Source organism: Eumetopias jubatus, unplaced genomic scaffold (assembly GCF_037043125.1).
Source record: "Eumetopias jubatus isolate StellerSeaLion01/CBP00866 unplaced genomic scaffold, mEumJub1_p1.0 scaffold_4, whole genome shotgun sequence".
Lineage (NCBI taxonomy): Eukaryota > Metazoa > Chordata > Mammalia > Carnivora > Otariidae > Eumetopias > Eumetopias jubatus.
Genome location: NW_028274810.1, coordinates 55,457,262 through 55,480,128, shown reverse-complemented (window position 1 = coordinate 55,480,128; position 22,867 = coordinate 55,457,262). Strand labels below are relative to the sequence as shown.

General features: G+C 37.6%; 1 protein-coding gene across 3 annotated transcripts in view; it reads left to right on the top strand.

The window, feature by feature from the left end:
• Positions 1 to 22,867, top strand: part of ALG6 (ALG6 alpha-1,3-glucosyltransferase) — a 71,256-nt gene that overhangs the window by 96 nt on the left and 48,293 nt on the right. For 2 of the 3 annotated variants that reach the window (XM_028106922.1, XM_028106920.1), the window contains exons 2-3: positions 3,076 to 3,341; positions 19,092 to 19,176. In XM_028106922.1, coding sequence (XP_027962723.1) covers positions 3,260 to 3,341; positions 19,092 to 19,176 — 167 coding nt within the window. In that variant the 5' untranslated portion in view covers positions 3,076 to 3,259. The remainder of the gene's footprint in view (positions 1 to 3,075; positions 3,342 to 19,091; positions 19,177 to 22,867) is intronic. The other variant, XM_028106921.2, reaches the window with a different exon arrangement.

Below are 22,867 nucleotides of genomic sequence, written 5' to 3'. Positions count from 1 at the left end.
GGGATCTTGGGGCGTCTGGACTGCGGGGCCAGGGTGCGGAGGGGAGGGGGACTTGCGACGCGGAGCGATCCCGCGCGCAGGTCGCAGCCCGGCTCCAGGTCCTGCTCCTCTCAGAGGGGCTGCTGGCGAGGCCTCCCCGGGTCAGCCTGCTGGCTCGCTTGGGGGTCGGGTGACGGGGCGTGCTGATGGTGGTGGGACCCCTTGGCTTGGCAGCGGCCTTGGCTCCTTTGACGCCCTTGTTCCTCCGGTCTTGAGGGTCTGGCCCGCTGGAGAAAGGGAGGAGAAACGTTAGGACGGCCCCTTTTGCCAGACGTGCTCCTCGGGGATAGCCGCACTCCCTGGGTGTTGTGTCCACCTTGGGGGAAGACCTCTCAGACTAAAAAGAACAAATTTCGGCCCTGGAAGTGAACCGCTGAGGTTTTGTTTTATTTTTGTTTTTGATCGAAATGTCGCTGAGGTTTTGTTTTATTTTTGCTTTTGATCGAAATCTAATCTTAGGGCAAAGTAGGACGGAAAACTTACTGCCACATGCGTAAAGACTTCGTGTCGTGTGGATGGTTAGAAAGTTACTGTGCTTTGCAGATGGAAAAAGTAATAAAGCACCCTTGCTACTGTTCAAGAGATCCGTTAAGTCTCATAATATCTTTGGCCACAGAGGACTTGGTAAAATTAGGTACCTCCCCTCTTCGTACACAGGAAGATCTCCATTCAGCAAATATTTTATGAGTACCTGCTTTTTGCATCATTGTTCTAAGTGCAGGGAACAGAGCCAGGGGCTAAGACGAGAGGATCCTTGCTTGCACGGAACTTACATTGTAGTTGTCAAATAAATGTAATATTTAAAAAAATGTAATTTCCTTTTATGCTTTTTTATTGGAATATAACGTGCAATAAAATACAGCAATCATAAGTTGTAACTTGCTGATTTATTGTAAAGTAAACTCATCTTTTAACCACCACTCAAATCAAGAAACAACATTTGGGGCACCTGGATGGCCCAGTTAGTTAAGCGAGGGACTCTTGATCAGGTCATGATCTCAGGGTGGTGAGTTCAAACCTAACGTGGGGTTCCTTACTGGGCGTGGAGCCTGCTTTGAGATCTCGCGCTCGCTCTCTCCCTCTTCCTCTGCCCCTCCCACAATCCCTCCTTTGAAACAACAAAACAACAACAAAAATACAGAATGTTCTCACCTTCCTCTCAGAAAGACCTCCCTGGAGACCTCTCCCAATCACCATCCTCTCTTTTCTCCCCAAAGGTAACCTTTTTATTGATAATCTAACCATAGATTAGTTTTGTCTATTTATGAGCCTTTCATAAGTGGAACCATTTAATATGTATTCTCTGGTGTCTAGTGTCTAGCCTATTTTTTTTTTTTTTTTGAGATTTTGTTTATGTCGGAGAGAGAGAGATTGAGTGCACAAGCAGGGAGAATGTCAAGGAGAAGCAGGCTCCCCCCTGAGCAAGGAGCCCATGCGGGACTTGATCCCATGACCCTGGGATCATGACCTGGGCCGAAGGCAGAGGCTTAACTGACTGAGCCACCCAGGTGTGCCAAAGTGAATGAATTTTAAGTTTTCCTCTTACCTTGCCTCTGTGATAGAAGTTCTAGTGAATAGTAAAATGATAAAAAATGGATGTGGTAACAGGGAGGAAACGGCATTTATATAATCCAAATGTGAATAATATGTTTACATAGCCTTATTTACTGCCTTGAGTCATTCTGCCTAATTTAGATGCTAGACTTCATTAGTTCTAGAGTTGACTCTTGCTATATTTATTTATTAATTTATTTTTTTGTTTTTTAAAGATTTTATTCATTTATTCATGAGAGAGAGAGAGACAGAGCGAGGCAGAGGGAGAGGGAGAAGCTCTGCAGGAAGCCTGACGAGGGGCTAGATCCCAGGACCCCCAGACCACAGACCCAAGCGGAAGGCAGATGCTTAACCAACTGAACACCCAGGCTCCCCCCCTTGCTATATTTAAATAAGAGAATAATTTTTGTCACTATATTGTATACTTGAAACTGATGTAATACTGTATGTTAACTACTGGAATTAAAATAAAAAACAATAAAAAAATAAAACTAATATACTTACATTCTTAAAAAATTTTTTTTTACTCAGTAGGTGGAATGTACCAGTTTTCCCCTAGTTTATTCAGTTGACTTATTGTATTTTTCTGGTTATTTTTAAAGTATATCCTGTGGTTAAAATGGCCCATAATTTCTCAAAGCTTTTTTACTTTTAAACCATTCCAACCCAAGGAAAAAACTGAAAAAAATGAAACATGTAAATGGTTAATTGCATCTTACTGCGTTTTTCTCTTAAGAATTGGGGTTACTGGGGTGCCTGGGTGGTTCAGTCGGTTAAGCGTCTGTCTTCCGCTCAGGTCATGATCCCAGGGTCCTGGGATTGAGCCCTGCCTGGGGCTCCCTGCTCAGCGGGGAGCCTGCTTTTCCCTCTCCCTCTGCCTGCCTCTACCCCTGCTTGTGCTCTCTGTGTCAAATAAAGAAATAAAATCTTAAAAAAAAAAAAAAAAGAATGGGGTTATTACTTGATTCTTGTAAAGGTTCATTCTCTTAAGATGGAAAGATGGTGTGGTTAGTGAAAGTATATTTTGGAAGAAAAGAAGTAAAAATTAAACTACATAAATTAGCGGAAGACTTTCTCAAACTAAATAGAAAGGTAAAATTCCTCTTTCTCTCTGTACCAAAGATAAATCATTTCTTTGTTAACTTTTGTAGTTTTACTTTTACATGTAGATAAACATGCTTTAGATGGAATTGACTCTTCTATCTATATATATCTGTTGCTTTTCTTCATTCAGGATTGTTCCCTTGTAAGAAAGATCCTTACCACACCTTTAGATATTGAGTCCTATTTAATAGGGAGAGCTACCTTTTGAGGTATATTTCCCAACTGAGGACTAGGGAATAAAGAACTTAAAACTACACACTTTTCCTCCTTTTCAACACCCCCAATTCTCCATCTTCCTGGTTGGTTTAATGAGTTCTTTGTTATACTGTGCTCAGCTAACTCTTGGTCTTTCTTTTTCTTTTTTTTTTTCCTCTCCAGGCTACTTCTTCATAGACATAAATGTCAGTATTTAACTGGAAACGAAGCATCACTTAAAATTCTCTCAAACTCCTAATCCCAAAGAATTGATAACCTTTCTCTGATGAAGAAGTGACTGACTACATGTTAAAAGTATTCTGGCACTGGTCCTGTTTTTTTCTCTCCTTAGAATTGAAGAAAAAATATGGAGAAATGGTATTTGATGGCAATTGTGGTCCTATTAGGACTAACAGTACGGTGGACAGTTTCTCTTAATTCTTACTCAGGTAACACATCTTTACTGTTTAAAAGATGGGTAAATATTCCTTTGAATAGTTTCCTCCCCCTTCCCCTCTCCCCCCCTCCTTTTTGTAATAATTTATAGATATCTGACTGGGACAGAGAAGAATTTGAGGCTTTATTGGTATAGTCAAGAAAATACACTTAAACACTGAATTCTAGTAAAAATAATATGTGTAAGAGCTAAATAGAAGCATAGAGTTTATGACATGAGAAAACAAAAATGTATTCTAATGGGGAAGATGACAAGTTGAGAAATGATTACTCATGGAAGAAAGAACTGAGGTATTACCTCAAGGTGGGAGTGGAATCCAAAGAGGCTTTGGTTTGTTTGTTTGTTTGTTTAGGGTAGAGAAGCCATGTCACTAGACTAAAGGGAAGAGACTAGTGGAGACTAAGACCGGGAATGATGTGAGAGAAAGGGAGGGAGAATTGACGGTATTTGGTCCTGGACAGGGGATAGGATTAGATTTCACCCTGTGAGTATTTATTTAGCACTGCTCATGTTCCAGGCAATGTGCTAGGTGCTAAAATACATGAATATCCAGTAGTGAAAGGGTCCGCATTTTAGTAGGTGAGTGGTATTGTGACTAGAAGTGTTTGTAAAGTACAAAGGTAACATAGAGAAGTGAATGACCAGGTTACATTAGAGAAAACTTTTCAGAGAAGATGATGTTTGAGTTCAAGGTTTGAAGGATGAGTTGGAATTTGCGAGACAAATGAAATGGGGAACATGTACAAAAACCTGGCAGAATGAGAGCATGGTTTTAAGTAGTCAGTATTGTTGTAGCATAAAAAGAAGGAATAAAAAAATGGGGAGGGAGCAGCTCGAGATTTAGCTATACAATTCGCTTGGCAAATTACTTGTGTTTTAGAAAAATAACTTTCATTGTAATGAAAAAGGATTGTAGGAAGCAGGTTGGAGGTAAAGAGAATCATAATAATAGAAGTATGAGCTACTATTTTAAGTATTCATCATATGCTAGACACTGAGCCTTTTCTTTTACTTACGACTACTGACGATAGGTATTGTCTCTAATTTACAAATGGAAAATGAGACAACTGATAAATGACACCTGGGATTCAAATATAGTTGTATTTTATTCCAAAATCCGTGCTTTTAGGACACTACTCTGTGGCTTCTGAGAAAAGTCAAACCAAGCCAGCTAAAAGATGGATAAATGAATTTGAGGAATAGTGAGGAAGTAAAATAACTTGGATGCAGCAGTAGACTTGGGTTCAAATCTTAGTTTTTTTCCCTTGTTAGCTGCCGGATCTTAGAGTAGTTGCTTAATCTCCTGTACAAAGGTTACCTTTTCTGCAAAGTGGGAATATTAATATGTATTTTAACAGGGTTGTGGGGATTGCCTGAGATAATATGTATGAACCGTATTTTCTTTTTTTTAAAGCATTTATTTATTTTTAAAGATTTTATTTATTTATCTGAGAGAAAGAGTGAGTGAGAGAGAGAGAGAGAGAGAGAGCATGAGCAGGGTGGAGGGGCGGGGGGGGGGGCGGATAGAGAAGCAGACTTCCTGCTGAGCAGGGAGCCCAACATGGGGCTCAATCCTAGGAACCCAGGATCGTGACCTGAACTGAAGGCAGATGCTTAACCGACTGAGCCACCCAGGTGCCCTATTTTTCTTTTTCAAAGATTTTATTCACTTATTAGGGAGAGAGAGCAGAGAAAGAGAGAGAGAATGAGTGGGGGAGGTGGGGAGCAGCAGAGGGAGAGAGAGAAGCAGGCTCTCTGCTGAGCAGGGAGCCCTATTTGGGGCTGGATCCCATGACCCTGGGATCATGACCTGAGCCAAAGGCAGCTGCTTAACCGACTGAGCCAAGCAGATGCCCAACGTATTTTCTTTTCTAGTAGTGTAGGAATATAATCAGCATATCAATGGTTCACAACTATTATCTTGTTTGATCCTTATATCAGATCATTTAACCCCAAAATGTTTATTGAGTGTCTTCTGTGCAGCAAAAATATCTTACTGGTGATCAAGTCCTTCAGTCTGGCTTTCAGGATGACCAAGACTAATAAATGGTATCTTCCTATCATATTGTGATTTATAAGAAATATGTATTTGGTCTCTGTCCTCCTTCTGGCACAGCCCCTAGGAACCCTTGGGATTTTCTAAGTGAAAGTGATAAAGTTGTCTTTTGTTATGGTAATGCTGGCTTTTGGATCCACCTAAGGATGGGGACTGGTTGCCAGGAAAACCAAACTGCATCATTTGAGGGTTGGAGCTTTCAGTCCTACCTTCTGATTTCCAGGGAGGGGAGAGAGGCTGGAGGTTGAATCAATCACCAGTGGCCAATGTTTTAATCAAGTATGCTTTTGTAATAAAGCCTTCATAAAAACCCAAAAGTAGGATGGGGTTGGTGAACACATGGAGATTCAGAGGGAATGGAAGCTCAGTGCCTTTTCCCCACACCTTGCCCTATACATCTCTTCCATCTGGCTGTTCTGAGTTACATCCTTTTATAATAAATTGGTAACCTAGTAAGTAAATGTTTACCTGAGTTCTGAGAGCTGCTCTAGCAAAGGACGAAAGGAGGAGGTTGTGGGAACATCTGATCTATAGCCAGTTGGTCAGAAGTGCAGGTTGCCGTCTAGACTTGCGATTGGCATCCAGAGCTGGAGGGGGTTGTTGGAACCTCCAGCTGACACCTAGTTGGTCAGAATCTGGGCTTGTGACTGGCCTCTGCCCTGGAGGGAGGGGGCAGTCTTATAGTATTGAACCCATAACCTGTGTAATCTGATGGTGTCTCTGGGCAGATAGTGTCAAAATTGAGTTGAATTGTAGGATATGGAGTTTGTGTCTGAGAATTGCTTGTTGGATGTGAGGGAAATCCCCCTATCCCCCATTGTAATTGGGTTCCTGAATCACCCTTTCACTTCCCTAGAGATGTTCAGAGTCAGGTGGGTAGGTCAGACTTGTAAATATGTACTACATTAAAATATAGTGTGCTATAAACCAAGAAGACTGGGAACACAAAAGACTTGTAGTTCAGACAAGAAAGGCTTAGAGTATCCCATTAACGATAACATGTTTGTTCTGAAAGGAGTGTGGGGAGGATTTACTAGGCAGATAAAGAAGAGAGGAGAGTGTTCCAGTGATGGGAAATAACATGAAGAAAGGCCAAGAGTTCTTTGTGGTATGTTGAGGATGTAAGTGTGACTGGAATACAGGGTGCATGGTTAAGGTGGAGCAGTAGATGATGATGTAGGAATAAACTGGGCCAGATTGTGAGCCAAAGTAACGTGTGAGGGTTTTATCTTTTGGCCAGTGGAGGTTTTTAAGCAGGGACTTTACATGATCAAGTATATTGTTTAAGAAGACAAATATGGAGGCAGCGTGGAGTTTGGATTAGAACAAGGAGAGGCTGGTGGTAGCAAGACTACACGGACAGCATGTATGTGCCCTAGCCTTACTTCAATTTATGACACTTATTTGAAGTGTTGTTGCATAAAGCTGGTTGCAGTGGTCTAGGCAAGGGATGATGAGGCTTGTCTAAGTTACTAAATTTGAGAGCCGCATTGAGTAAAAATCAACAAAATGTAACGACGAATTGTATATGGGGATAAATAAGGAAGAGTTTGACAGTGAGTCTGGTTTCTAGTTCAGAGATACTGAGACTGGAAAACAGCAGATTTAGTGGGGAAGGTAATGAATGAATTCCATTTTGGGTATGGTAAGGTTCAGGTGCATTTTAGTCATATAAAGAAGGGTGAATTTTGAGACATGGAATTTGCCTGGGGGCGCAAGAACACGTAAATCCATCTTCAGCTGGTCACAGAGAACAACAGGGTAGGCCCTAGCTTCATACTTCGGTGCAGCTCTGTGATGAACGAGGCTGGGCCAACTGCGGGGAATCCTTTTTACCTGGCTAAAACCAAAGTAGCAGGTCCTATTTCAGTTTCTCTCTAAGCTCACACTCAACCTGAGATCTTAAAAAGAAAGTGCAGGAAATGAACCAGAAAACATTAGTGGCAATTCCTAGAGCAAATTTTATCTCAGTCATCCATTCTAAGCTTTTTTAGAATTGAGGCAGTTCCCAAGGGGGAGGGTCCCTGTTACCCCACATACTTCACAACTTTTAGTAGTGTTGAAACTTTTGCCACTCTGGGGTGTGTGAAATGATGTTTTGTTGTGGTTTTAATTTGAATTTACTTCATTATTGAAAGCTTAAGCATATTTTCATCTTTACTGGCCATTTATATTTCCTTTTCTAGGATATTTGCTATGTCATTTCTATATTTCATTTGATTTTTTTTCTTATATATTCTGTATTTTGGGGTTTTTTTCTCAAGTGTTCCATATTCTGGAAGCTAACCTTTGTACAATTGTAAATATCTTCTCCCAGTTTATGGATTATCTTTTCACATCTTAAGATGTCTTTTTTTTTTTAAGTTTGTTTATGTATGTATGTATGTATGTAATCTCTATACCCAATGTGTGGCTTGAACTTGAGACCCTAAGATCAAGAGTTGCATGCTTTTCGACTGAGCTAGCCAGGGGCCCCACATCTTCAGGTGTCTTGATGAACAGGATAAAATAGTGAAATTTATTAATCATTTTCCTTTATAATTTGTGCTTTTTGTATCTTTAAGAAATTCTTCCCTACTCCAAGTCACAAAGGTATTTTCCTAAGATTTTCTTCTAAAAGTTTTATGATTTGTTTCTCCTACTTAAGTCCTTCTTAAAATTGAATTTTATATATAACATGTGAGATAAGGATTTATTTTAAATTTTTTTCACATGGGTAATCAGTTGTTTCAATCCATTTATTGAATAGTGTATTTTACCCCACTAATCTGCGTTATCAGCTCTATCTCAGGTTTTCATATATGCATGGGTCTGTTTCTGATTGTTCATTCTGATCAATTGGTCTACTACTGCTATGTCTTACTATTATAATTTTATAGTAAGGCTTGATATATTGTGAGGCAAATTCTTCTACCTGATATTTCCACTTCAGGGATGTTTTAGGTATTGTGGGCTTTGCTCATTCATATTGCAGTAGGCAGAATTTATAAAATGGCTCCCCAAAGATGTCCTGCCCTATTCCCCAAAACTGTGAAAACGATATCTCACTCAAGAGTGATTGTTATATTCTATGGCACAGTTGACTTTAAAATAGGGAGATTGTGTTGGATTATCCACGGTTGCTCAGTGCAATCACAGGAGCCCTTAGAAGCAGAGAACTTTTTTAGCTGGCAGCGGAAAGGGACTCCAGAGAGATTCAAAACATAAGGGCCTGAGGTTGTTGTTGGTTTGACAGTGGAAGGAAGGGCCATGTCTGGAGGAACACAAGTGGCCTCTGGCTGGCTGCAGACGGAGAGTAGCTCCCAGCTGACAGTCAGCAAGGAAATGGGACCTCAGGCTGTGGCAGCAAGGCACTGAATTGTGCCAATAGCCTGAATGAGCTTGGAAGTGGATTCCTTCCCTGGGCCTCCAGATAAGAGTTCAGATTGGTTGCCTTCTTATTTTGGCCTTGTGAGACCCTGAGCAAAGAATCAAGTTAAACCCATTCAGACTTCTGACCTACAGAATTGTGAGATATTTTAAGCTGCTAAATTTGTAATAATTGTTATGTAGCAATAGAAAGCTAATACACCTAATACACACATATATGCCATTTATTATTTATTTATTTATTTAAAGATTTTTATTTATTTCAGACAACGCGTGCGTGAGAGACAGCATGAGTGGGAGGGTGGAAGGGAGAAGCAGATTCCCCACTGTGCAGGGGGCCTCGATGTGGGGCTTAATCCCGGGACCGTGGGATCACAACCTGAGCTGAAGGCAGATGCTTAATTGACTGGGCCATCCAGGTACCCACATATATGCCTTTAAAAAAAAATCATCTGTCTCATATGGCAGTCAAGATTGAATGGGGGAGTACAGGGAAAAACCAGAAGAATTTCTGCAACTCAGAAGTAACCTTGTCAACAATGAAATCTTGTTTTACTCCAAAGTAAAAAAAAAAAAAAAATCAGATTGTTAAAGTCCTAAGAAAAACCCTGTTGGGATTTTGATTGAAATTACATTATTCTATACCTTTGAGTAATTTGGGGGGAATTGGCAATCATTATTACACTGGGACCCCCCCTTTATTTATTTATTTATTTGACAGAGAGAGACACAGCGAGAGAGGGAACACAAGCAGGGGGAGTGGGAGAGGGAGAAGCAGGCTTCCCGTGGAGTGGGGAGCCCGATGCGGGGCTCGATCCCAGAACACTGGGATCATGACCTGAGCCGAAGGCAGACGCTTAATGACTGAGCCACCGAGGCGCCCCCCCTTTTTTCTTTTTTAAGATTTTTTATTCATTTGAGAGAGAGAGAAAGTGAGCAAGTAAGAGCATGAGCAGCGGGGAGGGGCAGAGGGAGAGGGAGAAGCAAACTCCCTGCTGAGCAAGGGCCCAATGTGAGACTCAGTCCCAGGACCCAGGATCATGACCTGAGCTGAAGGCAGACACTTAACCAACTGAGCCACCCAGGCGCCCCTCTGTGTTCTGTTGTGATTATGCTTTGCCTCTTGAATTATTCAGAAGCACGTTTAAAATTTTTAAAATATTTAGGCTTTAAAAATGATTTTTTGACATTTTTAAAATTTAATTACATGGTAGAAAGAGAATCTTTCTATATGGTACATGTTCTTTGAAATGTATTGAGACTTGGCATTCTATATGATCAGTTTTTATAAATGTTCTATGTGTGCCTGAAAAATATATGTTCTCCAGCTTAATATTCTGCATGTATCCATTAACTCAGTATTATTGTTTTGATGTTAGTTTTTTATATCCTTACTTATTTTTGCCTAATTAAACTACCAGTTGAGAGAGATGCAATTTCTCTTTGTAGTTTTGTCAATTTTTGTTTGTATACTTTGTATCTATATTATTAGGTGATGTAGAATTTTTTTCCTTGTGACTTGAATTTCATGACATTACTGTTGTGTCCCTGTTTATTTACAGTAATGCTATTATCTTAAAGTCCATTTCCTCTAGAATTAATAAAGCTTCACTAGTTTTGTTTAGGTTAATTTTTTCTTGATACATCTTTTTCTATCCTTTTACTCTGTACCTCTGAATCCCTGTGACTTAGATCTGACTAACCGGTTCCCCATCCTAATTCTACTTTCTCCTGATGGTTTGGAAGTTATGCTTTATTTTGTTCTTTCAGGGCATGGTGTGGAGATTTTCATATACCTGTTTAACTTAACAAAGTCTAAAATTAATATTTCTGTTCTCCTTCTGAACAATGCAAGGGCCATGAGATGCTTTAACTCTAGTTACAAATCTCACCCCTGCTATTAAGATGTTATTATTGCCTAAGATTAATCACTGTGTTATACAATTAATATTTACTTAGGTTTACCCTCATGTTTATCATTTCTGTGCTTAACCTTCCTTTTTACATATTGCATCTTCTTTTGAGATATTTTTCTTTCTTCCTGAAGTACATCTTTGGGAGGTTTTTTGTTTGTTTTTATTTTTTAATTAAATTATTTTTTTAAAATTTAAATTCAACTAATTAACGTACAATGTATTATTTGTTTCAGGAGTACATGTCTGTGATTCATCAGTCTTACATAATACCCAGTGCTCATTACAACACATACACTCCCCAATGTCCATCACCCAGCCACCCCATCCCTCCCACCCCCCTCCACTCCAGCAACCCTCAGTTTATTTCCTAAGACTAAGAGTGTCTCTTATGGTTTGTCTCCCTCTCTGGTTTCATCTTGTTTCATTTTTTTCCTCTCTTTCCCTATGATCCTCTGCCTTGTTTCTTAAATTCCACATATCAGTGAGATCATATGATAATTGTCTTTCTCTGATTGACTTATTTTGCTTAGCATAATGTTTTTGTTTTTGTTTTTGATTTTTAAGTAGTCTCCATGCCCAGCACTGAGCCCAGTGTGGGACTTGAACTCATGACCATGAGATCAAGACCTGAGCCGAGATCAAGAGTTGGACACTCAACTGACTGAGCCACTCAAGTGCCCCAAATCTTTGGGAGGTTTTTAAATTTTTTTTTTTAATTAGAAAACAATTTTTTTAAGTAGGCTCATTCCCAGTGTGGGGCTTGCACTCAGAACCCTGAGATCAGGAGTTATATGCTCTATCGACAGAGTCAAATGGGCACCCTGTGGGAGGTTTTTTTTTCAGTTAGAGCCTATTGGTAGCTTAGTTTTTTATCTGAAAATGCCTTTATTTTGCTCTAGGTCCTAACATTTTACTGGGTGGAATTCTGTGTTGACAATTATTTTCTCTTAATATTTTGAAAATCTCATTTCATTGTCTTTTAGTTTCTGTTGCTATGTTCAGACCATCAACTGTCATTTCAGTTGTTATTTCTTTGTAGGTAATTTGTCTTTTCTCTCTTGCTGCAATTTCACTATGATGTATCGAAGTGTGAATATTAAAAAATTTATCCTCAGGATATTCTGGGATTTCTGAGTCTAATGAATGGTAACCTTCTGTCTGTTCTTGAAACTGCTCAGCTACTGTCTCTTTTCATTCTGTTTCCTCTTTGTAAAACTCTGGTTAGATAATATGTTAGATCTTTGGTCTTTTATTAATTCACCACATAGGGATAGGGTACTCATGCCAAAGGCAGGTGATATAGCAGAAAATAAAACAGACAATAATCTTTTCATCTCTTTGAGTCTATATTTTCAGTTCTCTCTTCAAGTATTTCATCTCCCTCATTTCTATTTTCCTTGTGCAGCTCTGATTATAGGTATATTGGGTCCTTTCATCCTATCCTTATGTCTCATAATCTCCTATATTCCGTCTCATGGCTTCTTCATACTGCTTTTTTTTTTTATAATCATAAGATCTATCTTCCTTTTCATTACTTTTCTTTTTAGTTGTGTTTAATCTGTTTTTTAACTAGTGATTGAGTTTTTACAATTTTAGTTACTGTATTTTTTTATTTCCAAAAGTTGTTTGTTTCCTTTTCAAATCATCTTCATCATTTCTGATTGTCTCTTGTTCCTTCAACATATTCTCAGTGTCTTCTTTTTTTTTTTCCAGTGTCTTCTTTTATATCTTTAAACATATTAGCCATACTTATTTTATATTCCCTCTCAGAAAATACTAATACCTGCAATTTGATTTCCTGGTTTGTTGCTTCTGTGGACTCTAGCTCATGGTATTTTGTTTGTGGGTTTAGTGATTTTTTTAAAATTGTGAGCTCAAGTTACTTGGAACTTTTATCTGTGAGAATTTTTTGAGGCCCAAGTTTACTGTGTATTTCTCCAGAGGATTTAGGTTGCCTCTTGCTAGGCACTTTGGGCACTATTAAAGTCAAACTAAATTCTCATCTTAAGGTTTCTTTGGCTGTAATTCTTTTTTTTTTTTTTTTTTAAAGATTTTGTTTATTTTTTGAAACAGAGAGAGAGAGAGACATGAGAGGGAACACAAGCAGGGGGAGTGGGAGAGGGAGAAGCAGGCTTCCTGCTGAGCAGGGAGCCCGATTCGGGACTTGATCCCAGGACCCTGGGATCATGACCTGAGCCCAAGGCAGACACTTAACGACTGAGCTACCCAGGCACCCTGGAGGTGTTTTTCTGACCTAAGTCTGCCATGTTGCCGGAAACTGGTCACATCTGTATTTTTTTTTTAATTTTTTAAAAGATTTTATTTATTTGAAAGAGAGCGAGAGAGAGAGCACAGGTGGGGTGAAGGGCAGAGGGAGAAGCAGACTCTCTCCTGAGCAGGGAGCCTGATGCTGGGCTCAATCCCAGGACGCCGGGATCATGACTTGAGCCAAAGGCAGATGCTTAGCTAACTGAGCCACCCAGGTGCCCCTCATCTGTATTTTTAGAACTTCCCCATGTTACTCTTATCTTTAGAAAATGTTGATACAGATGATGGTTAAAGCCACAGGATTGGGGGCATTTATATTGCAAGAAGAAAACAGATTTAACCACTGATCACTTTCACAGAGAAGGGGAATGATTAAAGGAGGCTCAGAAGAGGGTGCCTGGGTGGCTCAGTCAGTTGGGCGGCTGCCTTTGGCTTGGGTCGCAATCCTGGGGTCCTGGGATTGAGTCCCACATCGGGCTCCCTGCTGGGCGGGGAGTCTGCTTCTCCCTCTGACCCTCCCCCATCTCATGCTCTCTCTATCTCATTCTCTCTCTCAAATGAATAAATCAAATATTTAAAAAAAAAAAGGAGGCTTAGAAGAAACCATGAAGAGGGAGGATTAGAGCCTGGAAGCCAGGATATTAGAGAAATTTAAAGAAATAAGGACTGGCCTACAGTGTCAAGTTCTAGACTGTCAAGTAGGGTGAAAATTAAGAATAGACAAAAGATCTCTAAGGAGGCCATTGTGAGCCTCTTAATTATCAGACTATAATGAATTGAGAACTAAATGAGAGTTAACAAGAGGGCATAGCGACTCTTAGAAGTTTGTGAATGGAAGGAGGGAGTTGGTTTGGTAGCAGGAATGGGGTAAGGAGGTCAGAAGAAAAGCCCCATCAAAAGTTGTTATGTAAAATATGTAATTTATGTTACCTTTGCTCTCAACCTATAACTGGTCTATTGGATGGTCATCTCCTCTTCTTCATTCAGCATTATTTTATAACTGATCATTATGTTGTTCTTAAAGTTTTCCTTTAGTCTTCTAATTTTGATAGATATATTTTCTTTGAACTTTTCATGTTGGGGTGAAGTAGAAAAGAACTAAAGGTATAGAGTAGAATAACAATTTAAGGAATCACACTATTTCAGTATTACTGGCATATGTAATCAAATGCTTAATGGGAACTGACTAGAGGACTACAAGCATATATGATACTTTTCTATCCTGTGGCCTACATACATTATTTACTCTAACATTTCTCTCCTAAAGTCTGCGTTTACTCAGTTACTTACTTTATCTGCAAAGTAGGACTCCTGCTTATTTTAAACTTTACTCTTAAATTGTCCCATAAGAAAGTCAACAGGGTTACTTCTGGATTATTGTATAGGAAAAGTATTGTTATTATACAGTAGTAGAATATTTGTAGACATCTCTTATAGGTGGTTATTATGTTTTTGTCATTTTTCAAATGAGAAGAATAAAGTGCTAAGCACTATGAAAAATTGTGATTCTGTCAGTTCTTAACCCTATCATAAAAAATACAACATTTTTAGCACTTGTAAAGAACTTCTATATCATAGGAGGCTGGCAGAATTAAAGAATGACATCTGTGATTCTGCTGAGATTTTTTTCTCTTAATTAAAATACCTTTTTTGTTATAATTTCTTTTTAACATGCTTATTTTAATTTGCTTTTCATTTATCTTGTTTTAAGATTGTAATTAGGAAGCACTCAAGTGAGGAAGCTCAGGTTAGCTTGCTTAGTATTAATCCATTATTTTTCCTTTGGAAATGCATATATTGTATAGACAAACTACTTATGTGTATTGTAATTTAAATTTTTCTAAAATGTGTACCCCTTACATATTTACATTATACCCCTAACTTAAATGCTGCTCATGTAATTGATTTTTACAGACCTAAAAATATTGAATAAATATTGCTTGTTATTTTTATTTACTTAATTAAAAAATATTTATTTGAGAGGGGAGGAGAGAGAGAGAGCGCGAGCGACCGCGTGGGCATGTGCTCGCAGGACCTGGGGGAGGGAGAAGCAGACTCCCCGCTGAGCAAGGAGCCCCAGGTCGATCCCAGGATGTTGGGATCAGGACCTGAGCCAAAGGCAGATGTTGAACCACTCTTAACAGACTGAGCTATGCAGGCACCCCTGCTTGTTACTTTTAAACAAACTTTGGGGAGGAAATAAATTCTTTTTTGGGGGGGTATTCATGTTTTAGTAATCTCTTCACCCATCATGGAGCTTGAACTCACAGCCCTGAGATCGAGTCTCATGCTTTACCAACTGAGCCAACCAGGAGCCCCAGGGAGGAAACAAATTCTAATTTTAGTATTGATTGTTTCTTATGTCTTATAGAGATTCATGGTTTCTCTATAGTTGTTGAGCAAATAGTAATACTTGAACCAAGGAAAGTTATTTTATTCTAATACTCTTTTCCCCACAAAGTTTTATTGGCTGTTTAGAAGGGATAAGCCATAGAGAATCTTTTTTTATTTTTTATTTTTTGCAACATATCAATCATTGTTAAAGTATGACTGTATTCTATTTAATTAGTTAGTTTTGGGGCACCTGGGTGGCTCAGTCAGTTAGGCATCTGACTCTCGGTTTTAGCTCAGGTCGTGATCTCAGGGTCCTGGGATCAGACTCCACACTCAGTGGGGAGTCGACTTGAAGACTCTCCCTCGCCCTCTCCCCTCACTCGTGCGCTCTCCCTCTCTCAAATAACTAAATCTTAAAAAAAAAAAAGAAGAAGAAATGTTTATTTTATTGCTTAGTTTCTCTCAAGTTACCCATTGCTATTTATAATGTTTCTTCTTACTCACCAAGAACATATAAAAGGGGGATTTTGTTCTGGAAAATTTTAGCCAAATTCTCTTTTCTTAGAATGTTTAAAATTTAAATGTAAAGGCAGTTAGAATGTATTGTTATCAAAGAAACTACTTGTTTTTTAAATTATAGTATAATTCTGAATAGTTCAGCAACAATTGATAAAATGAATAAGTGCTGCTTAAGCCCATTTCCCTGAGAACAAGACAAAATTGAAACTCCATGAATATATATTAGTGTGTTTTCTTTATGTAATTCTGAATTTTATGTAAATGAATTTGTAGAATTAATCACTGTGGAAGGAATCCTTTTTGTCCTTCCCAGGTGAATCTCCCACAGGTACAGTTGGGTTGTCCTTCTGGGTTGCTTTAAGGGCACTTTAGCAGTTTTAAAAACTTAAGTACTAATTTCATAGCCAGTGTCAGCTGGATTTATTGAAGTAGGTCAGACTCTGGATAGAAACTTGTTTCTCAACCCTAAAGAGAGTCATTATCCATTCTTCTATTTGTTAGAGAATGGTAATAAATTCTTCCACATTGACCACCTGTCTAGAGCAATTTCAGAAAATCTAGATAGTTGGATTTTTTCAGGTGTAGAAAATTACCTAAGATCCTCTCTGACTTTTATTATCCCAGTGGAACTAAACAAACAAAAACAAAACAAACAAAAAATAGAAATCAACTCCTCCCCCCCACAAAAGAAGCCATAGACAATGGTTATATTCCTTAAAGTAGAAACAAACATTCTTTTTTTTTTTAAGATTTTATTTATTTATTTGTCAGAGAGAGAGCACAAACGGGAAGTTGCAGGCAGAGGGAGAAGCAGGCTCCCCACTGAGCAGGGTGCACGATGCGATGCGGGGCTTGATCCCACAACCCTGAGATTATGACCTGAGCCAAAGGCAGACACTTAACCGACTGAGCCACCCAGGTGTCCCGAAACACACATTCCTATCCTATATAAAATGCACATGCAAAAGTTGCAGTTCACTGGGGATATTTTAACTTAAAAAAAAAAAAAAGGTTATTCTCCCTCTCCTGTTCAGTTAATAAGTTTTTAATGAAAGTATGTATATACCAATGTTTCCTTTGAACTCTGGAAAATCATATTCTCTTGTTCATAGGAACTAAAATTCTTACTTGGGTAGCAATTAGGAAATAGTATAGTCATGTGACAAAATAGGTGATACGAAAATATAAGTATTATGAGAAGTAAATAATCAGTGAACAATGGAGGCTCCTGGGTGACTCAGTCAATTAAGCATCTGATTTTGGCTGAGATCATGATCACTGTCCTGGGATCAAGCCCCGTGTTGGGCTTTGTAGTCTGTGGGGAGCCTGCTTCTCCCTCTCACTTTCTCCCTCTCCCTGCTAGTGCTCTCCCTCTCTCTCTCAAATAAAAAAAAAAAATCAGCGAACAATGTGTTTTTAATTTATAAGGAAGGTTTCATGGAGAATTTGGAATTTGAGGTGATTCTTAAAGATTGGATATGAGTTAATGGAAGGGATGTATAAACAGGGAGTAAGCAGCATGAACAGAGTCTTGGAATTTTAAAGTCTCTGACAATGACTTAAAGATGTTTTGGGCAAGAACCAATAAATGGGCATTGTATTAGAATAGTCAGCATAATTTGGTCTGCCATCACAAATTGCTTAATGTTGCACGTATGGTAAGTGGAAAATCAGGGACTCAAAATTTCAAATTTTTGAACTTAAAATCCTTGCTATATCACACTGATTGTATCAGTATTCTTGCTTCAGCATCATTTCACTGAGAATCTACCAGTTTGCCATTACATCTGAGAATACAAAAATGAAAAAGACAGTATTTTTTGAGAGAGGGACAGGTGTGTGTGTATGTGTGTATATGTGTGTGTGTATACGTGTGTCTGTGTACTGTGGGTAATTGCTTGTGATAGTCACTCTCTATATATGCTTTGGAGATGTTAATCTGCTTTTCCCGTGATTATCTCAACAGTGGGGATATCTCCTTAGGTGAAGATACTAGCCATTAAAGAATATTGGTATAATGTAGTCATTACATGCAAAAAGCCCTACTTAATGTAGTGTTCCAAAACTGGAGAAAATCTGGGTTGGATTTGAATGAGTGTTAATATATCATTCTGCAGTGTGGCATTAATTAATAACTAATGGATTGAGTATATTTGTATGTGATTTTCAGTTGCTGATTTAAAAACCTGTGACTGTACTGTACATGTCTGGGTTTCTCATAATTTTGTAGTTAACTGCTGGTTAAATAGTGGATGTTTACTATTTACTAAATGGAATTACCTTTATGTCATTTAACATGACTTAAGGTTAATAACCTACTTAACCAAGCTGTGAGCAATATAAAGTAGGAGTTAAAAGCATGGATTATGGAGCCAGTTTGCCTGAGTTTAAATCCAGACTCTGCCACTTGATGCCTGGGTGAACTGCCTCTGTTTTTTCAGCTGTAAAGTGGGGCTAATAATAATACTTATTTCAGTGCTGTATCTGGCACATAGTAGGTGCTATCAATTGTTAGTTATTAAAGATTCATTATCCCTATTAGCAATTTTTAAATTAAAAAAAAAAAGCTGTAAACCGACAGTCTTTATATCAGTCATTTGACAGTCAGCAAAGCCTGACCTAACAAATGTCTTTGTGACATGTAGTCTGGTTTTGGTTCTATACTTGACCTTCAGTTATTTATATTTAGTTTGCAAAAGCCCCATGTAAAATATAGGTACTCATTATTATTATTGTTTTAGATACTTACTGGACAGTATAATTGATAGTCTTTCTCATGAAGTAAGAATAAACTTGGATATTTTATAATTAGTATTATTAACTAATGTTAACAATAGCTTGTATTTCTTTTTTAAAGATTTTATATATTTGATACAGAGAGAGAGGGAGAGAGCAAGCACAAGCAGGGGGAGTGGCAGGCAGGGGAGAAGCAGGCTCCCCTCTGAGCAAGGAGCGGATGTGGGGCTCGACCCCAGGACCCTGGGATCATGACCTGAGGCAAAGGCAGACACTTAACCAACCGAGACACCCAGGCACCCCTGCGTATATTCTGTTTTTAATGTGCGGAAGCTTAGGGAGGTTAAGGAATTTGTCCAAGGTCACACAGTCACTCAGTGTACTAGCAGTGCTAGGATTCACACCTCATCTCTGCTGTTTCGGTAATGTCTCTGTTCTTTAACCGACACTGCCTTTCTATAATTTAGACAATTTTCATAAGGAAATAAATATCATTGATATAGTAAAGTATATTGTTGTCTGGCTCTTTTTACCTTTCATCTAGGTGCTGGAAAACCCCCGATGTTTGGTGATTATGAAGCTCAGAGACACTGGCAAGAAATTACTTTTAATTTACCAGTCAAACAATGGTATGGATCATTTTAACTTGATTTTATTGTTTATCATAGTTAATACAGATTATTTAAGATAATTTAAAAGGAAAGTATGCTATTCATCTTCAGCATCCTCATTTTCTTGTATTACCTTGCATATTATAGGCTCATCTTTGAAATTTTATACTCCTGAAAGTTACTCATGTACTCAGCACCTGGAATATGCTAAGAACTTTGAGGATAGAACGCTATATACCTTAGAGGCTCCTCTGGACGTAAACTGAAGAACCATCCTGGGCTAGCAGTATTTTTCCTGGTGGTTTTGCAAAGTTTCTTTATTAGGAGTGAATGAGATAGAACGAGCAGTAGCTTAGTGGTAGGGAATGTTGGTGCTCAAGTTGGACCGCCTGAGTTCAGATCCTGTCTCTACTATTTACTAGCTGTGTGAACTTTGGTGAAATTATTTAATTTCTCTGCTATGGTTTTATCACTTGTAGAGTGGAAATGATAGAGTACATATTTCACTGGGTTATTATGAGGATTGAATAAAATGATACATGTAAAGCACTTAGACCAGTGTCTGCAACAAAATGAGCTTTCAGGAAATGTTAGGTGTGGTTATATCTTTACAGAAATTTGTTTGTCATTTTTATCAAACATATTCTGGTAACAATTGATGACTTTATTTATTGACTTATTGGATGCCTAATTATTTTATGAGAGACTGGCTACACAAACTGTTTGCATTGTTCTGTTGATTGCTTTAGTCACTGCTTTTTTTTTTCTGTATGTTGATAAATTATTTGAGTCATTAGAATCCAAAAGAACCATTTTGTGGGATTTTACGTGAGGAAATTATATGATATCTTTTTTTTTCAAAGTTAAAATACATTTATTATTATTTTTAAATTGAAATATAGTAGACATAAAAATCCTGTTAGTTTCAGGTGTACATTATAGTGATTTAATATTTTTATACTTTATGAAATGATCTCCATGATAAGTCTAGTCACCATCTGTTAACCATACAAACTTATTATAATATTATTGACTATATTCCCTGTGCTGTGGTTTATATCCCCATGATTTACTTATTTTATAAATAAGGTTTGAATGAACTACAAAGGTCCACTTATATATGGATTTTTAAAATAAATATAGTACAGTACTATCAATGTATTTTCCCTTACTTATAATTTTAATAGCATTTTCTTTTCTCTACTTTATTGGAAGAATACAGTATATGATACATAAAACATACAAAATATGTGTTAATCAACTGTTTATGTTACTGGTAAGGCTTCCAGTCAACAGGTTATTAGTAATTAAGTGTTGGGGAGTCAGAAGTTATACATGGATTTTCAGCTGTGTCAGGTCGAGGCCCCTAACCTCTGTATTGTTCAAGAGTTACTTGTATACCACATCGTCTTTATCCATTTATCTAGCAATGGATACTTAGGTTGGTTCCGTATCTTGGCTATTGTAAATAATGCTACAGTGAACATAGGGATGCATATATCTCTTCGAATTGGTGTTTCCATTTTCTTTGGATAAGTACCTAGAAGTAGAATTGCTGGATTTTATGCTAGTTCTATTTTTAATTTTTTGAGGAACCTTCTTGCTGTTTTCCATAGTGGCTGCACCAAGTTATATTCCCAGCAGTTCATGGATTCCCTTTTCTCCATGTCCTTACCAACACTTGTTTCTTATCTTTTTGATATTAGCCAATCTGACCAGTGTGATGAGATGTTATCTCATTGTGGTTTTGATTTGCATCTTTCTGATTATTAGTGATGTTGAGCATCTTTTTATGTGCCTGTTGGTCATCTGTATGTCTTTTTTGAAAAAATGGCTATTTAAGTCCTCTGCCTGTTCTTTATTTTGGTTGTTTGTTTTTTGATACAAGTTGTGTAAGTTCTTTATATATTTTGGATATAACCCCTTACTGGATATATGATTTGCAAATATCTTCTCCCATTCAGTTGGTTTCCTTTTTGTTTTGTTCTTGATTTCCTTCATCGTACAAAAGCTTTTTAGTTTGATGTAATCCTGTTTGTTTATTTTAGCTTTTGTTGTCCTTGCCTTAGGGGATTGGTCCAAAAATACAGTGCTAAGACCGATGTCAAAGAGCTTACTGCTTATGTTTTCTTCTAGTAGTTTTGTGGTTTCAGGTTTTATATTCAAATTCTTAACACCTTTTGAATTTATTTTTGTGTATGGTGTAGGATAGTGGTCCAGTTTCATTCTTTTGCATGTAGCTGTCCAGTTTTCCCAACACCATTTATTGAAGAGATTGTCATTTCCGCATTGAATATTCTTACATCCTTTGTCATAGATTAATTGACCTTATGTCCATAGGTTTATTTCTGGGCTCCCTATTCTTTTCCATTTCTTTCCAGATCTTTGTGTCTGTTTCATGCTAGTACCATACTGTTTTGATTATTATAGCTTTGATAGTTTGAAATCAGGGAATGAGATATCTCCAGCTTTGTCCTTTCTCAAAATTGTTTTGGCTATTTGGGGTCTTTTATGGTTCCATAAACATTTTAGGATTCTTTGTTCTTTGTCACTGCTTTTATATAGTTCATTTATGAGAGATTTTCATGCACAAACTTCATATTAAACTCCCTATTAATAGGTTGGTAGGCTGTACCCTAGTCGGAGAGCATTTAAAATAGAGACCAGAAAAATATTTGGCACTATTCTTTATTGTACTGTTTTGAGCATCTTTCATATCCTCATACAATGATTTAACCAATGAGTATTATTGTTCCAATTACTAGTACATTCTTAATGTGTTTTTCTCTTGCTTGATTGATAGAATAAGGTAATATTTGCTGATAGAAACCAGCTCATTGCTTTTGAGTTTTGTAATTCTTTTTTATTCCTTTGTAAAAATTACATGGAAAAGATAATTGTATTTTTGACTATTCTATGGTAAGTACTTCTCAACAAAGATTTTGATACAAAAGTAATTGTGATATTTAGTATTGAAAGATTACAGAAAAGTAATAAATTGCAGCATTCGGCTTAATGTTAGTGGAGAAAACATTGATTCCAGGAGTGAGAATATAATCTCAATTCAGTATGGAGGGTGGGTTATTCTAATACATAGATCTCATTTTTCAGTTTTTTGTACCAATTGTCTCCTACTTTGGCCCAGATAATCAAGAGTTGATTACATGTATACATTTTCATTCTTTTTCTTTGTTAAAAACCAGAAATGTATACCTCAGATAGAATTCGGTGATTCAGTTTTAACTGTGGTCTGTGAGCCTTAAATATTATGAAATGTCTAAAGTAATCATGGTGGTAAATTTTATAATGTTGAAATCTTTATTAGGCAGTGTATAGCTTGAGAATCCTGAATGGTAGGCTCAGAAACAGAGACATATGGTATAAAGAAGTATGATTTATCATTAGTCGATTGTGCAGTACCTCACAAAGGTCATAAGAAATCTAAGAAATGTGATTTAGTACAATAAATGTCAGAAATTTTCTCTTTATTAGTGGATAGACTAGAAAAGCCAAAAATGTACACCTGACAATTCTAAGAGAAACTAATCTGTTTCAGACTCATGTTTGAATGTGTGATTTCTTATTTTTTACTTCAGTTTTCCAAGAGTGAAGTCTTTCTCTTTTTACCTAGAGTAAGCTATAGTGTAATTAGTCAAAACTCTTTCCAAGTGACATAGTTGTTTAAAATATGATATCAGGATTGGTCATG